The 18,149-nt window shown below is 41.4% G+C and overlaps 1 protein-coding gene across 2 annotated transcripts in view; it reads right to left on the reverse strand.

Moving 5' to 3' along the window:
* The window catches only part of LMCD1 (LIM and cysteine rich domains 1), an 81,027-nt gene extending 63,516 nt beyond the window's left edge, over positions 1-17,511 (reverse strand). Inside the window, exon 1 of one of the 2 annotated variants that reach the window (XM_069084048.1) lies at positions 17,035-17,511. Coding sequence is in view for 1 of the 2 variants with exons in the window: in XM_069084047.1 (XP_068940148.1) it covers positions 17,035-17,061 (27 nt within the window). In the remaining variant the exon portion in view is untranslated. The remainder of the gene's footprint in view (positions 1-17,034) is intronic. The other variant, XM_069084047.1, reaches the window with a different exon arrangement.
* Positions 17,512-18,149: the final 638 nt, after the last annotated feature.

Below are 18,149 nucleotides of genomic sequence, written 5' to 3' on the forward strand. Positions count from 1 at the left end.
AAACAAATATCTGCAAACAAATTAGGAGAAGAATGAAGCTGGCCAAATTCAGTGGATACCATATTTAAATTCTAGGGGCCTAGCTGGAAAAGGGCCTCATTGCCATTCCTTCCACTTCTCCCCATACTCCTGAACGCCTTTATTTCTCCTCTGACTACAGTTTCTACAATCAGAATCCTAACTAGGTCAGAACTACAGGCCTTTGCTCCCAGCTGCTGACAGCCCATGTACTCTGTCTACAGGTAGAAACAACTGAGCTCAGCACCTCATTAGCAACAATAATTAGCTAAAACAGGAAGGTGCCAGACTGTGAACGTCTTCCCTGCTAAATAGGGCTGCAGCCCAAGTGAGTTCCTCCCTGGCTCAACACTGTCCTGCTTTTTGTACCCATGGCTGTCTTCCAGTGTCCTAGAAGAGACAAGGGGGACATGGTCATTGTGTCCAAATGTGTAAAGGCCTCTTATGGATGATTTTACATTGTATTGAAATTACAGTTTATTACTTTCTATGGATTCCGAATCAGGAAGACATAGATTTAAATTCCACCTCAGATATTTGCTAAGCTTTAGTAGACTTGTTCAGAACCAAGAGTAATGGGTGGATGTTACCAAGAGGTCCATTTAGGCTGATGGTGAGGGAAAAAAAAAGAATAGAAAACTTCCTAATAAAGTGTAATGGGTTGCCTTGAGAAGTGATAGATTTCATCCTTCTTGGAGATCTTCAAGTAGTAAATGGATAGCCACTTGGCAAGTATATTAGAGGGAGGATTCCTTTGTAAATGTCCCTTCCAACTCTCCAATTCAGTGATTCTGTCTCTGTCCATGTCCTCCCTTGGATGGCACCCCAGGATCTCTACACTCATTGGGTCGTGTCCCAAGGTCCGATATCTCTTCTCCACTCAGTGGCATTTATCACTAAAATATAATTTGAATGTCCCTTCACATCTCTTGCCCAGGGCACCCTTTGCAGTATTTGTCTCAGGCATCAGAATTTTTAATATTGGCTCTGTCTTTCATCTCCCTGTGCCCCTGTCGAATTACATTTGGGACTAAGGAAACAAAAGGTTAATTGATTGAAGCAAGGATCACAACTCGTGGTACCAGTGACCCTGATGGCATTGGGGCTATCTTTTACTTTTCTTTGTGTCTCCAGTGGTGCATAGTAAGGGATTTAATTGATAATTAATGATTGAATTAAAGTCAACTGAGGCAAAATGTAATGTTTCCCACCATTCTCTACCATTAGTGCCATCATTCTCTATGCCCTTCAAAGTCCTATTCAAATTCTTCTTCTTAAAACTTTCCCAGCTTCCATCTTTCCTTCTAATATTTTTTCACTGTATTTCCTTTTTTTTTTATTAAATAGCTGACACAGTCCCTACTTCATGTCAGGCATTGTGTTAGGTCCTAGAGAGAACACAAAAAATGTTCTTGCCATCAAAGACCTTACAATTCATTTGTAGGAAAGGGAGAATGGAAGGAAATCAGCATTTGTAGAGTACCTGCTACACACCAGGCATTGTGCTAACTGTAATTTTACAAATATTATAGCATTTGATCTTGACAATGACCCTTGTGAGCTAGGTGTTTTTTATTATCTCCACTTTATAGTTGAGGAAACTGAGGCAAACTTCAGTTTAAGTGACTTGCTCAGAGTCACAGGTAGTTGGTATCCGAGGCCAGTTTCAAATTCAGGTCTTTCTGCTTCTATCCACTGCATGATCAGCTGTCTCAGGAAAAGACATAAATAACCAAAAAGTACCATAAAAGGTCAGCAAATATATCATTTAATTCTTGACCCTCAGTACCATAATATAAGAGATATTCACCAGGAAATGCATAGATTTTACTAAGTACTCAAAGAAGGCAAGACGGCAAGACAGTAACTGTTGTGTTAGCAGAGTTATTCCTGTTGGCTAGATTGGTCTAAGAAATTTTTATAAATAATGAGGATTTGAGTCCTGAAGAACAGGCAGGATTTGGTTCAGATAAAATGAGGGGGAGAAGACATCCTAGGTGGGTAGTACATTTTAAGCAAAAGCTAAAGTATGTCCTTGGCACTGTGAAAAATAAGAAGGAAGTAGAAGTCAAGACATTATAAGTAAAAGTTCAAGATGGAAGAGGAATGATTAGGTATCACATCATCTGAAAATAATCTGGGGGTGTGAGTGGTGGACTGCAAACTAAATGTGAGATGACTGTGAATATGGCAGCCACACCAACTAATATGGTTTTGAACTGCATTTTGAGAGACTTGGCTTCCAAGGATAAGGAAGGTATAGTCCTACTAAGATCCATCCTGGTCAGACCACACCTGGAGTAATTATTATTACTGTTTTTACCTTTAGATCTCTAAAATTCCTCCCAGATTGATATCTATAATCATAATCAAAGTGGACCAAATTCTGGCTCATCCATGCATCTACAAAACAAATAGCTGTGCAAACAAGGTAGGAGAAGAATGGAGCCGGCCAAATTCAGTGGATACTGTGTTAACTTGGAAAATGACACTTTAGGAAGGACAATAATACGCTGGATAGCATCCAGAGAAGTGCAACCAGAATAGTAGAGGTCATGCCGTATGAAAACTGATTCTATGTTTAGCCTAGAGAAGAGAAGACTCAAGGGAAAAATAATAGCTATCTTTACATATCTGAAGAGTTTTGACTTGTTCAACTTGTTCTCAGATGTCAGACACAGTAACAATGGATGGAAGCTTCAAAAAGGTAACTTTAACATATAGAACTGTCCCTAAATGGAAAAGACTTCCTTGGAAGGTAATGAATGGGCTCCCCTTCACTGGAGTTCTTGAAGTAGAATCAGGATGACCACTTGTCTGGCTCATTGGAGAGGGGATCCATGTACAGGAATGTGCTGGACTCAGTGACCACTCAGGTCCCTTCTAACTCTGAAATTCTACGTTTCTGTGTCACCTAGACCAGATATCTCTCTGATGGTGGTACCAAGTGGGATAGGATGGCATTGTTGTCTGCCAGATGACCACTTTGAGAAGGTTAGAAGCAGAATCTGCACGTTCTAGTTTCCCTCCACAACCCAGAATCAGTCTCTTACCCATGAATTTATCTTAACCAATTAAAGCCCATTGTAACTTTAGCCTAAGCCACTTTTGGGACCATGATCATAAAGTTCCTTAAGCTTCCTACCTGCTGTATAAAGGGGAACTTCCTCTTATTTGTCCCAAAGTATCTTGTTTTATGCAGGGGTTACTTTAGGACAGGAAGCTTTGAGGGAGGCTCCAGAACTCTTGGCACTCCCAGTCTCTAGGATTTGGTGAACCCTCCCCTGCTCACTCTCTCCATCCCCTTCAAGTGTTTAAGACTTCGATGGATTCTCATTTCATCCTTCTCTTTTAAGACTAAAAAGTCCTAGTCTGGTTAGGCCATCCTTAAAAAAAGGCATGGCCCCATCCCCTTGTTCCTTCTGTCTAGTTCCAAGTTATTTCAATGGAATTATTTTCCAACATCCATTAAAACCTGATGGCTGTTTAGGCAGGCAAGCATGAGGTGGGATACCTTTCCCATCCACCTCTGCCTATTCTCTGGACCCCTATAAAGGGAAGGATGATCCCTCTAATTTCATTCTCCAGATAACTGGCAGAGAACCACGCAGGCTGTCTGGTTTTCTCTAATGTAACCATAAGCAACTGTCAAAGTCAAGAACAATCACCCGAGTGGCATTTTGATATCAAAACCATGTGTTTAGCATTTCAGCATAGGACAGGCTCTCCAAGGCTCCAGAATATCACAAGGAAAAAATATATGTTATGGCCTGACAAAAATCTGCAATGAGAATGCCGCAAGAAAAATGACTCTAACTGGAGATTTTGAATCTTGTTAACTGAGTTTCCACATTTCAGAAGGATTTGTTTTTTTCTTCACAGCTCATCAAAGATTCCTATTCAAGTTTTCTTTCCTCTAATTATTTAAATGGTTTCAAAGCTAAAGGTGAAGCACTGAGCACACCCTTTCCACATGGTGCCTTAAATGGTATTTTGTCTTTTGCCAGGACATAGTGTACTATGTTTGGCAGGAGGGTGGTTATATAGGTCAACCCCCGTGGACTGAGTTAGTGGGCATATTTTTGGTCCCTCCTCCTCTCATATATGCCGTCTGACTTCTTGGGGCCTTTGGTCACCGTGCAAACCTGAAACTTAGAAAAAATGAGGTTCACTAGGAATGAGGACATTAGGAAATTGTTCCTGGGCTTCCTTTCAGAATGTTGGCCTCTCAAGTAACTGCCTTCTCAGGTTCTCACCATGCCAGTCTGGCAGGCTCTTTCTGCCACCTCATTGTCGTGGAATGGATTTGTGCTAGAAGGGAAGGAGAATATGGGCTCAGATGAAAAGAGGGAGTGGAGCTCATATATGGAGGGGTAAATTAAAACATGTTGTCTCAGGTCACAAAGTTGGAGTGAATGAGAGGGCAAAGCTATCCATTTCCCAATTGGTATTCAGATAGATTGGACTGGAGATGAAGGTGAAATTTAGTTGTATATAACACTGATGTATGTTCTTTCTGATCCTACTATTCGATTGCCAAAGCTTGCCCAAATGGGTAAAAGATCAATCCAAGATTCAACCAGTTCCAAAAGCACTTATTATATACCTGCTAGGTACAGAGTGCTGTGTTAGGCTGATAGGATATAGAAAGGAGATACAATTCCTACATGTTGTTTTGTTGTTTGTGTCTGACTCTTTGTCAGAGCTCACTTGGGGTTTTCTTGGCAAAGATACTGGAGTGATTTGCCATTTCCTTCTCCAGTTCATTTTACAGATGAAAAAACTGAGGCAAATAGGGTTAAGTGACTTGTCTAGGATCATACAATTAGTGTCTGAAGATAAGTCTTCCTGACTCCAAGCCTGGCCCTCTATCCAGCAGGTCACCTGGCTGCCCCTTGTCCCTATGTAGTATAGTTTAAAGTGCACTGGAGCTGGAATCAGGGAACCATGGATTAGGATCTTGGCCCAGGTCTATGTTACCAGTGACCTCAGACCAGGTACCTCCCTCTCTGGCCTTCAGTTTTCCCATCTATAAAACTAGGAGGTTGGACTAGAGGGTATCTAGGGCTTTGCAACTCTAAATCATACCCCTTTCCACTAAATGTATTGCAGGAAGGAAGTTGGCCTAGGTCTGAGCCCATCCTCCGCAAGTTATTTAACTTGTCAGTGATCCAGGCATCTGGTTATGGCTAGAAATTGAAGAGTAAGTGCTGATTTGATTGGGGATAAGGCTTTTATTCACCTTCATTTCTCTATACTAAATAAATTACAACTATAATCCAAAATTTATCAAAAGAAAAAACCCAACATATCCCATAATAAGCTTTAAAAATGCACCTGTTTACTCATGGGAGATATCAGAGAGAACGATGAATTGAGAGTCAGAGACTTGGGTTCGAATCCTACTTGGCTATTTACTTCTTACACTGTGACCTTGGGGCAAGTTAACTACTTTGGGTTTCCATTCTTTGTGTAAAGTGACTGGATTCTAAGGTCCCTTCTGGTTCTAAATTCATAATCCTATGAGCCCATTTTCTATTGAGCAAGACAACTGCTGAATATGAGAAAGGATTGCTTTTTATAAAGTTTAAACAGTGAAGCCAGAGATAAGAAAATAAAACAGGAGTGAACAATTATATATTTAGAGAGAGAGGTGACAGACAGACAATATATCTTTAAGGAAAGCAGGGCAAGAGGGAACAGGGATCTCTGTAAGTCACTTTCCCAATGAGGGTGCTGGACAAGTCATGAGGCAGATCCTATTCCCTTTGGCCTCTTATGGATTCATGTGTTTCATTGACCTCTGTTGGGAACCTTGTGAATTAGTACCTGGAAAAAGCTGTTAGTCATGTTGTTCAAATAGATGGGAACAGATAAGGGCAAGCCGCTTACAGGGGAAGACGAGAGGCGAGAGTTTGTTCTTCTTGGAACATCTTTCTTTAAACACTCTGGTCCCATTGACATTGCTAACACATAACAAAGTTTTCAGTGTTCATAAGAGAACTATACGTCCTCTACAAAAATACAATAATTTGGGCTGACAATGGCCATACACAGAGGTAGAAAAGGTAGCCACTTGAATTATATGATTTAAAGGGTACTAAGAAGCCTTCCCAACCCAAAATAGTACCAGCCTACCTATGACATCTTTGTCATTTACTCCAAAGAAGTCCATTAAATATGCAAATGTGATAGCTGGGACAGAATAAAACAGCAGTCTTCTAGTAGCCATAACTATATTTATAGCAGAGATCAAAGTAGGCTTATGAAGGCCTGAACCACAGGACTGGTTAACCACAGGACCTGGGCCAAGATCTAACCCATGGTTCCCTGATTCCAGCTCCAATGTGCTTTAAACTATACTATGTAGGGATAAGGGGCAGTGAGGTGGCCTGGCAGGTTTACATTTAAATACTGCATTTTAGGAAGGACATTGAAAAACTGGAGAATATTAAGAGGAGGATAAGAAGGATGATGAGGGGCCTTGAGTTTATACCAGGCCTTGGTAGAGGAACTGGAATCCCATCTTCTACAAGAGCCTTTCCCAATACCCACTGTTTGTGCCTTCCTTCTGAGGTTATCTTCAGTTCACCATGTATATATCTTATTGGTACATAGTCTATTTATTAATTTATTTTTTATATATTGTCTCCCTCATTAGACTGTGAGCTCCTGGAGAGAAGGAACTGTCTTTTGCCTTTCTTGATACCCCTAGTGCTTAGCACATTGCTTGGTACACCAGATGCTTAATAAATGCTTATTGACTTGAATTGGCCTTTCTGTGGGGACAGGGCATAATAGCTATCTGCCAGGTTGTAAGGGTTATGGGATTTAAAGATCTTCCATGCCCCATTGGAGTTTTAATAAATGTTCTAGCTTCATCCCCCATATAGCAAGCCTGATATATTTTGTGATTAATAACCACATCAGTATATTTTTAATTGCCGTAGGCATTGTGAATATTGCATTGCTGATATACAGGTGGGAGAAAGATTAGTTTAATTTAGCTTAACCCTGGTGCACAGAACTAAGATCAATGGGAAGGCATGTCAAAGAGATAGACTTGATCTTAACATAAGGATAATTGTCAATAATTTGAGCTGTGCAAAGGTGGAATGGGTTGCCTCAAGAGGGAATGGGGTCCCCTTTATAAGATGTCTTCAAGTCAAGGCTGGATGATCACTTATGGGAGATATTATAAAGGAAACTCTTCAGGGTTGTGTTAGACCAAAGAACATTTAGGGCCCCTTCTAACTTAGAGAGTCTGTGATTTTGTAAGCATGGGACCTTGAACAAGAAAGCAGGCCCAAATGGGTTGTTGTCCCCAGACCCAATGGGAGTAGTTGAAAGGGAAAAAGTGAGAGTCACAAATAAAGGAAGAGGAGCATCTAGCACCCACCCATTTCACAATTTTGCCCAAGGCCTGATATGGGTCTCATTAGGGTTCAATGTCCAGAGTAAATGAGAAAAGTTTCTTTAGTGATAGCCTGATATGTTGGCATAGAATTTCGAGACCTTTGGTTAAGTCCTGCCCTTGCTACTTATGGATTCCCCCTTCAATAACTGATTAATCCTATGAATGAAGGATGATGATTCCCCATCTGTTTCCCACTCAAGGTTGTTGGGGGGGAATATTCTAATGAATAGTGAATTTCCATTTGTATTGCTCCCTAGCATTTAAAAAACCACTTTCTTCACCATGACCCCAGATAGTAGGATAATGCAGGTACTGAGGTAGCTTGTGGTGCCACTGGGTGGAGCACTGGGCTTGGAGATATTAATTTAAAAAGTGTTTAGAATAGTGCTTTACACATAGCAGGTTCAATAGAAATGCTTAGTCAATTCCTCTTTCCTTCCCTTATTATTATATCCATTTTTTTTTGGTAAAGAAACTGAATCTCAAAGAGTGAAGTGATTTACCTCATGTTTATGCAAGTAGGAAGTATCAGAGCCAAAGTTTGAACTCTGGTCTCCTGACTCCAAGTTCAATATGAAAACACTAAGAAAATGATCAAGTACAAGAGTTATATTAGATTTATATAGTTCCTCATATCTTTATCCATGGTAATAGGATAATAGCCAATGAGGTTATGACTGATTTTTATAGACTCAGAAGACCCAGATTTAATCTGGACATCTGGAAACAGAGAGGATGAGGGACAACATGTCCCTCCTGGCCAAGAAGAGGAGAAGACATTTCTGTCTTTCACCTTATCATTCAAGACAGTATAGTATAGATGAGTGGACATTGGATTGGTAGTTGCTGCTTCTACTCATGACAACAAGTAGTGATGTGACCTTGGCCAAGTCTTTGTCATCCTTTGACAAAAGAAGGGATTGTACCCAATGATAAAGAATGTATGTGGGAGAGTGGAAAAAGGACTAAATTTTCCTGCTAAATTTGGAGTCACAGCCCTTGAGTTCAAACCCCAATTCAGGAAAATACCATCCCCATGACTTTAGGCCAGCCATTTTTTTTTTTTGCTTTTTGGAAGGGAAATTGGAGTTAAGTGACTTGCCCAAGGTCACACGGCTAGTAAGTGTTAAGTGTCTGATGCCAGATTTGAACTCAGGTCCTCCTGACTCCAGGGCTGGTGCTCTATTCACTATGCCACCTAGCCACCCCTAGGCCAGCCATTTTTAACCTCTGTGATATTCAGCATCCTTATCTATAAAGTTAGTGGTTTAGACTCTGCCATTCCAGTTCTCAATCTATGATCTTATGATCTCCAAGGGTCATTGGCCTGTAAGAGCCCTTGTTTGAAGACCTCTGGTCTCCCACAACAGTCGGCCTACTGCACTTTAGGAGAGGGTTATTTGCTGAGAAGCTCTTCTCTACTTAGAAATGTGCTTCTGTAATTTTCACCGATTGCCCTTATTGCTGGCCCTCTGTACCAAATGGAAGGAACCTGATCCCTCTTCCATGTGACAGGCTTCCCAATGCTTGAAGAGCGTTATCAGTACGCCCTCCTTCTTGAAATAACTTTTCATAATTTTGTATATTCTTTGTATTTACTCATCTATCTGTCTATCTTGGTTGCATATTTAATCCTTGGTAGAATGTAAGCTTCTTGAGGGCAGGAGACTCTTTTGTTTACTGACAATATCCCCAAAATACCTTCGTATTTCTTTAATTGCTTTCTATAGTTTCTCCCTGCTCCTACTCCCACTCAGATTAAAATGAACGTAAGCTTGTGAAGGGTAAGGACCATTTTGTTTTGCAGTGGTATCTTCAGTTCCAAGTACAGTGGCTAGATTATAATAGGCACTTGAATTTTTGCCAGACTTAATTATGGTCTATGTTTAATTCATACTCCATCCTCAAAGGGAATTTTAAGAAAAAACCCAGTGTTTAAGCACAAAAAACTGAGATCAATCCATGAACAAACAGGCGGGATTGGAAACAGCTGCCATCTAACCAGAGTGTTCAGCTCTTTCTCTTCAGATTGCAGGATTTACTAATGGGTTCCTCAGTGTTCATAGGCCTATGAAATAGAAATCGCATTTCCTTTTAAAGTATGTCCGAGTGGGGGCTCAGGCCCAGTGTTTTGTTTGGTTCTGATTCACATGTTACAAGGCAGACTGTGAGTCAGACCAATTAGACAAGCAATGATACACATCCCAGAGGCCAAGTACGTGCCCTGGACTTATATTTCCTGGAAGCTCCAAGACAGTGGATCTCTAGGATTCTTTTGAAGGCCAAATCTAGTCATAGGAAGTAAGTGGACCATATTTACATGTGGTAAACATATTTTGAATGTATCAGCATCAAGTTTGTTGTCTTTTCTTAGGAGGTTTCAAGTTTAAAATAATTGTATTCTTGGTTCCTTTAAAATTACCACTCTTATTTCTCCCTACCTGCCTCTAGAGTTTAATAGTCCACAGGAGAAGCAGGGGACATCCCTATGGCATGGGGGGTGACAGCAACAGCTGCCTCGGGCAACCGTCAAGTGGCTAGCCCCTGGGGATGGCATTAGCTTGTTATTAATATGCATCTGGCCTGCACCAACAGATCAGTGCAAAGTGGGTGGTCAGAAGAGGAAGGAGTTTCTGTCTGACATCTGGGGAGCTGTTTGGTGAATCCTGGATCAGACTTTTTTCCATAATCTATAATTTGCACACACAGCCTATAACAATAACCATTGACCTCTAGAGTCCTTGTTTTAGTAAGGCCAGCTGGCTGGAGATTCCATCTTATTGTGGGTTATACACACCAGTAGTGCAGAGATGCTGGGTTGCCTGGAGAAAAGCAAATGTTTTTTGTTTATGAGTGAGTGTGTGTGTTCATGTGTGCTGCACACATGAGGCATGTTTCTTATAAGCCATCTACTTTTGTTGCTTCAATAATAATAAAAATGAGACTTTTGAGTAAATTATGTACTTCCATCATGGACCTGAATGAGGTGAGAGTGTTGATATACATTCAGCTCTTAAAAAAGGCATTCTGCATACAGGAGATGAGATTGGTAGCTCAATGATGTTGTTCACCTCTTTTTTCAGTGGTGTTCAGCTCTTTGTGACCCCATGTGGGTTTTTTCTTGGCAAAGAATGGTTTGTCATTCCCCTCTCCAGCTCATTTTACAGGTAGGGAAACTGAGGCAAATGGGTTTAAGTGACTTGCCTGGGGTCATACAACTAGTAAATGTCTGAGGCTGGATTTGAAGTCAAGTCTTCCTGTATCCAGGCCCATGCTCTGTGTACCATTAATAGCTCATACATTTTGAAAATGTTGTAAATTACCAACATCTTCACTAGGAAATTCCAGAATTAAGGGGCATGTACATATTATCATCTTAGAGGCCACTTTAAGAATTCTCCTTATAGATGCAAGCCCATTTAATCATCTTAATGGACATCTGTTAGGAATGAAAAATGAAGGTCTTTTAAAATGGAGATTTTATTTTGAATAACAGAAGTTTTCTTACATTGGTTTTCAGGTGTTTAGAAATCTGTATCCACAGGGCCTTGTGTTAAAATCTTGTATCGGGTACTTAATACCTGTCTGGTATTGGTACATTGGGCAGGTCCTTTAAAGTCCTTGGGTCTCCACTGTGATATAAAGGAGTTGGACTAGGTGGCTTCTGAGGATCTCTTTCACTCTTGAGCTAAGATCCTCCAAAGAATCATTCTTTTATCTCAAGCAGAGATATGTTTTTGGACCAGTGTTAACAAGACCTGGGTTCAAATTCTACCTGTCACTACTTGTGTGATGTTGGGTAAAGCACTTCCTTTCTCTGTCCAGTAAGAAATTTAGGAAAGGGCCAGGCTGTGAAGGGCTTTAAATGCCAAACAGACAACTTTGTATTTGATTTTGGTAGGAATAAGGAACCATTGGAATGGAGACATGGTCAGACTTGTGTTTTAAATTACGTTGACTGTTGAATGGAGGATGGATTGGAGTTGGGAAGGCAATGGAGGTGACTACTTAAAAGAAACCAGTTAAAAAACCATTATAGCTATCTTGAGGCCCCTAGACCCTTTTCTTTGCCAGGCTAACCATTCCTTTCTATTCTTTTTTAAAATGGTAAGGGGCTCAGATGCTTTTAATAGTTTGATGAGGCAGTAAGTCTAGAGAAGACTAAACTCCAATCAATGAATATATTTACATGCTAATAGAATCAGGTAAGCTCTCTCTTTCCTTCCACAAAATAAATACTAATTTCCTTATCCTTGTATGTGTTGAATCCTACCCCCCACCCCCAGTATGTAAGCTCCTAGAAAGCAGGAGTGAAGTTCTTTTTCTTTGTTATTCCAGTACCTACCATAGTTTCCTGAATACAGTAGGCCCCTAAAAGATTTTTGCTACATTGGTAAACTCTGTGCTGATTCTGAAACCAAAGGCTTAAAAGCTGAGATTGCCAGCTATTTTCTGGCTTTTAATGATTCCTGCTCTCCCTATAGCCACAGGTAATCTGAAGTTGGCTGTCTTTGCAAATGTCAGTTGCAAATCTTCAACCAATCTGGGAACTGAAGCATATCTACATAATACCATAAAAATCCTCACTTTTAAAAGTTACATCTTTAGTGTTAACTTTCAGAGGCACTGGTACAGGGAGTATTCATTCTCCTCTAGCTTATTTTGGGCCTAAGAAGCTGTACCTATGGGCATCCTTCCAATGTCATAGTAATTAAAGTCTTTAAGGGATGGCTTAGTATGTTTTGAAGTCGAAAGGAGCCAATGTCAATTCCCCAGGAGCCATGTTTATGTTGGAACACTTGCCTAGAGACTATGCCAAGAAGAACAGTGCAGGAATGAGAGGTGAAATCAGGGAAGGTCCACTGCATACCAGGGGGATATCTAGCCTGGAGCAAGATAAGAGGAAGAAAGATGTGATGGAGAAAAGTTTAGACACCCAACAAGATCCGGGAAGCCCCTTGGGATTATAGATTTCAAACTGGAAGGGAACTTAGAGGTCATTTATTACATGCCTGCATTTTGCTTGATGAAGAAATTGAGGCCGTAAGAAATCTGCCCAAGAGATGCTTATGGGAAACCCAGTCCAAAAGACAGTTGGTGATGTACCAGTGTGACTCTAGACAAACTCAGGCTGGACAAATACAGAAGAAAATCTTTGGGTGCTCTTTCTGCACTGTCCCATGGCCTCTCTTTCTGGCAATAAGCTTTTGTACATAGGGAGGAAACATAAAGAATTCTATTAGAGGGTGGAGGGGAGTAGAAAGAAAGCCAGATCTGGAGTCAGACAGCCGTGGTTCCAAACCCAGCTCAGATACTCTCTATAATGGCTGTTCTAAAAGTCTTACTGCAGTTGTAAACCAGTGATGCCTAAGCATCTTGTATCACTCACAACCTCTAGCTTCCTCATCTGTAAAATGAGAAAATTAGACCATGTGACTCTGAATTTCTTTCTAACCCCAAATATAGGATAATGTGATTGCATTGGGATAACGGTAATTGGGGAGGTAGGTGCCGCAGCGGATAGAGTGGTGGGCCTGGAGTCAGGAAGATGTGAGTTCAAATTTGGATTCCAACACTTACTAGCTGAGTGGCCCTGCACAAGTCACTTAATTTTATTTGCCTCAGTTTCCTCCTCTGTAAAATGAGTTGGAGAAAGAAATGGCAAACCCCTCCAATATCTTTGCCAAGATAACCCCAAATGGAGTCACAAAGAGTCAGACACAATTAAAACAACATAACAACAACCACAAAAATGCTAAGGTGCTTGCTGGTACTTTGTTTCAGATTTGCAAAATTCCTTAGCAAATGCCTTGGATCAGTGCTATTCTTGCAAGAACTATATAATAAAATGTCCAAACGGTTAGTAGGGCAATATAGTGGAAAGGACCTTGGATTTGGTGTTAGCAGACACCGGGATCCAGCTCCTGAAGCTGACATTCACTAGCTGTATGACTATAGGCAAGTCATTTTTGTCCTAATTTTCTCAACTGCAACATGAGAATAATAACACCAAGTAATCCTCAAAAAGTTGTAGCAAGGTTCAAATATGATCCAAGTGCTTCACAAACCTTAAAGGAATCAAAAGACGTCACTACAAATTTACTTTAAAAAAAACACACAACAAACTTCATGGGCAACATAAGCATAGGCTCTTGCTGTCTGTTTATCTATTTTCAGAGGGTGTTAGCAATTCTGCATCAATTCTTTTGGGATTGTGCTCACAAGAAAGCCCTGTTCAGACAGCAACTGGAGTGTTGTGTTCAGTCCTGAGTGGCCCATTTTAGAGGCCGTAGCAATAAACTTGGAGGAATCCAGAGGAGGACAACCAGCTTGGGGAAATGCCTTAACTTCATGCTGTATGAAGGCTAATTGAATTAATGGACCAAAAGGGACTTCAGTATTAAAAGAGCAACCAGGGAGTACAGAGATTACTTTTGTTCTGTGTGCCCCAGAGGACAGTGAAGAACAATTGGAGAAAGCTGAAAAGGGCACATTTAAACTTGATGTAAAGGAACATGCCTAACAATTCCATATATCCCAAAGTGGAATGAGCCACCTCTGCAGGTGGTGGGTTTTGGTGGATAGGCCTTTATGGGGTTTATCGTAGAGGGAATTCTTGTTCAGGTATGGATTGCATAAGATGGCTTCTGAGAGTCTGTGCCTAATAGAATGACCCAGCACCGGGATTTCTAGTAGGTTACATTGTACAGAGGAAAGACCAATGGCTCTGGGGCCAAAGGATCAGGGTTCAAATTCTAACTCTGCCATTTTTTGATTCTGTATGACCTTTCTAGACCTCACTATCCTCATCTGTAAAATCAGGGGGTTGAATTTGGTGGACTCTATGTTCCATCCAACTCTAAATCTGATTCCAGAATCTCCCTGTTTTGTAGGAAGCTCTCTCCATTTGGACACTCCTGTCTCTGAGTAGCAAATACAATGACTTCTCAAGTGCAGCTGTCAGGTTTACTCCACTAAGTAAAAATCAAATCATCAAGGCAAAGCCCCTGAGGCACTTCAGGGCCATTAGATGTTTTTTTTTTTTTTGGTGGGCGAAAAGGGGGATTATTTTATGATCTTTTGTAAATTCATTGAAATGATTTCATCTGTAATCATATCATCTTCAAGTCTAAATTCTTATGACAATGTTTCAAAAACGTCTGTGATTATGCATCCACCAGGCAAATGGTATCAGGCAACCCAGTTGTCATTTTAATAAGTAAAAAGGTAATAAAGCATTCCGACATGCATTTGAGGGACATGAAACTCTGTGACTGCTGTTCTTTTCAGCACAATCAATGCCGCTCTCCCACCAACCCTCCCTAATTTTCCTTCTTTTTTGTACCTAAGACACTCGGTAACCTCTAAAGCTAGATTCATCTTTTTGATTGTCACAATCCCAAGAGGCATAAAATATCTTTCCTTTCATCTCTGCACCATCACATACCTTTTCTAAGCCTGTAATTGGATCCTAATGGAAAATCCACCCTGTGTAGGCAAGGGGAGTTGGCATTTGAGGGTGGCAAGGAGGAGAAAATGTTCTTACTCTAAGCCACATAATCCTGTTTTCCCATGCAAAAGAAAACAAAACTGCCATACAAAAAACCAAAATGGGGCTGCACCAGGACTGTCTGCATGCTGCTAGAGCAGTCTTGGGCCTGCCATCTTTATTAGCAATTAATTGGCTTGGGCCAAAAGACAGGATTACAAAATTTCTAGAGGAGTGTGGTCTTCCTCTTAAACTGCTACCTTCACTAGGTTTAGGGAGGAAGTTTGGGCAGAAAACATCTTCTGGTGGAACAATCTTTCTTGATTCCCTACCCCCCAAACAAAAATGAAAAGATGATCGCTCTCGCTACTTGGACCATGCATTTTTCCCCACAGGTTGGGCATGCATGCCCTTATTTGGGGTCTCTGGACACTTACTGGAGTAATGTAACAAGCTGCATTCTACTGCTGACACTAACTCAGCGACCATGGCAAAGTAACTTTACTTCTTTAAGACTCAATTTCCTCATCTGTAAAATGGGGTTAAGAACAGTGGCTCCTGTTTCACAGAGCTACTGGAAGGCTCAAATGAGATAACTTAAATGAGGCACTTTGCAGACTTCAAAGTGCTCTATGTCAATGCCTTAGAATGATTTATCAAACTCTGTTATTCCTTGTCTAATTCTCCTTTTGATGGCGTTCAGACAGATTTGGTCTTTGGACAGCTATCCTGCTGGTCTATTTAATGTTTTGTGGATTTTTGAACAGGTGGATAAAATGCCTGCTATTCTGTAGCTAAATCAAGGTATTGTCATGTAAGATAATAATGATTGTTGTCATTGGTATTGCAGATCATGGGTGTTCCCAGTATAATTTATAGATTTTGGTCTATAGGTTCTGAAGAAGACTTTAAGCAGCATGTGATCAGGTAGAGGGGCTGTGGTAAGGATTGACCCATAAATGGGATTCTTCAATGATCTACCTTTAGAAAACTTGCTTCTTATGGAACTCTCGCCACCCAAGTTCCCTAGTGAATGTTATGCTTTTCAATTTTAGTGAGGAGCATTGCAAAGAACACTGATTTTAGAGTCGGAAGACCAGACTTCAAATCCTGGTTCTATTACTTGGCACTTGAATGATCTTGGACATGTTGCCACTTCTCTCTCTGGCTTCCAGTGTTGTCTTCTCTAAAATGAAGGGCTAGAGCAGGTGAACTGTTAGGCTCCTTCCAGTGCTTAACTTTACATGGTGTCACATGGAACATGGAAAGTGCCTCAGGCATAGGCAGTCTAGGGTTCTAGTCCCTAGTATGACCTTGGATAAGTCACATCTTGTCTGTGAGCCTCAAAATCCTCAGCTGCGAAATGAGGGTTCAACTGGACACTTTCTATGGTCCCTCCCTGTTCTCCCTAGCGTTCTGTGATTCTAAAACTTTTCCTTTTCCTTTGACTGTGGTCCAGGTAAATAGCATGTTTGTGAGCTACAGGAACAACTGAAACCCTCTCCCTCAGCTTAATTTCCTGTGACCTGTGATTCTTTACACACTGCCTGCTGGGCTTCTGGCCAGCCCTTCTCAAGAGGGAAATGTGCAGACCCCAGGGACAGAAGTGAGTTCCCTTGTGCTGGAATTGCTGCTCCAGCTGCCAATGTCAGCCACTGAAGAAGCAGTTTTGGCTATGACTGGAATGAGTGTAGGACAAACCCTAAGATGAAAGCAAAAGGAGAATTTCCCTTTTGGCAAAACACATTTTCAGTTTGGAAAATGAAAAATCTGTTCCTCCTTTCCCAGTGCTGGAGAATAGGAGAACAGACAAGCTTCATCTTTCAAAGTAAAGCTTCTGTTTAAACTTTCAGGAAGGTAATGGTGGGAATCGGATCATCTACAATGACCTAGTTTGTTTTTTAGTGACTGTGAACTAATAGGTTTGGGAACCCATCACTTTGGTGCTTACAGGAAGCTGGAACTTTTCATGGTGGTATCGGTTTAGTGAGAATCAGAGAGGGGAAAAAAAAATCAAATACTTGCTCATACTGAGAATTCCAGGTAAGCTTCAGGAAAGTGGCAAGGTCGGGAAAGAACATTAAGCAGGGTAAACGAAATCTCAACTCACCTTCTGGACTGCGGGGTTCAGCTCCATGGCCAAGGTTGCCTTTTCTTCCTGAACGGAGGCAGGCTCAGGTTTGGCAGTGTGATGGATTGTCTGCACGGGGAGCTGTGAGGAGCCCTTCTGACAGCTCTTTGAATGACTGATGTCTGGGAGATGTTAAGAGAAGGGCAGTAATACTCCAATTCCAGTTGTGAGCTCTGCACCCAGCCAGGCTGATTCAGGCGGCTTTAATTGGAGAACGGGACTCCCTCTAAAACCCTGCCAGCCAATCGCCGAGGACTTGCCAACTTTTCCGGCCAATCCTAGGGTGAGGCTGTGCTCCTACTGTCACTTTTGCCTGGGAGGCAGAGAGAAGAGGGGAGAGGTGTCACCCAATCTGACGTCAGGCTCAGGAAACTGAGCCAGCTGCCTGAGGCTTGATTCACATCTGTCCCACTGGACTGGGAGCTGCTGTGTGTGGAGGGAGACGGGAATTCACACTCCCTGGATCTGGACTAAACCATACCCAGCTCTCCAGCCCCACCCCACCCTCTGCCATTGCCTTTAAAGGAGAAGAGAGGGGAGGAGCAGTGGTTTTAGTAATTCATTCAGGTCAAAAGGGAGTGAGATTTGACCAGGAAAACACGGGTATATTTAGTTAACTAGATCCAAAAATAAACTCTGAGCCAAGCTCCCCTTCCCACCATTTCTGACTTATAGAAGAGGGGTAAGGTTTGCAGTCATATTAGCATTGACTCAAAATCTACTAATTTTTTCCGAGGCCTGGTAACATTTTCTGGTAATCTGGGAGATCCAGCTTTGGAGGTGATTTACAATTTGTTGGAAACAGAATGAGGAGCGAGTAATTACAAGGCTTGGCAGGGATGACAGATCTCCTACAGATAATGTCACTGTGTGAGCCAATTCCTTGGTCCATGGATTCTTCGGGCAGGCATCCCATTCATAAGAACAGTGGAAGGGCTCGATTCAATTCAGTTCAATAATTAAGCTCCATAAGCAGGCATGAAACCCCCCACTATGCGCAGACCTCTGGACTAGTGGTAGGGATGGAAAGACAAGAATGAGACACTTGCTGCCCTTACATTCTCCTGGCACGACACGAAAATATTCACAGATCT

Source organism: Petaurus breviceps, unplaced genomic scaffold (genome assembly GCF_028583685.1).
Source record: "Petaurus breviceps papuanus isolate PSGF00001 unplaced genomic scaffold, PetGlider_PUasm1.0 174, whole genome shotgun sequence".
Classification (NCBI taxonomy): domain Eukaryota; kingdom Metazoa; phylum Chordata; class Mammalia; order Diprotodontia; family Petauridae; genus Petaurus; species Petaurus breviceps.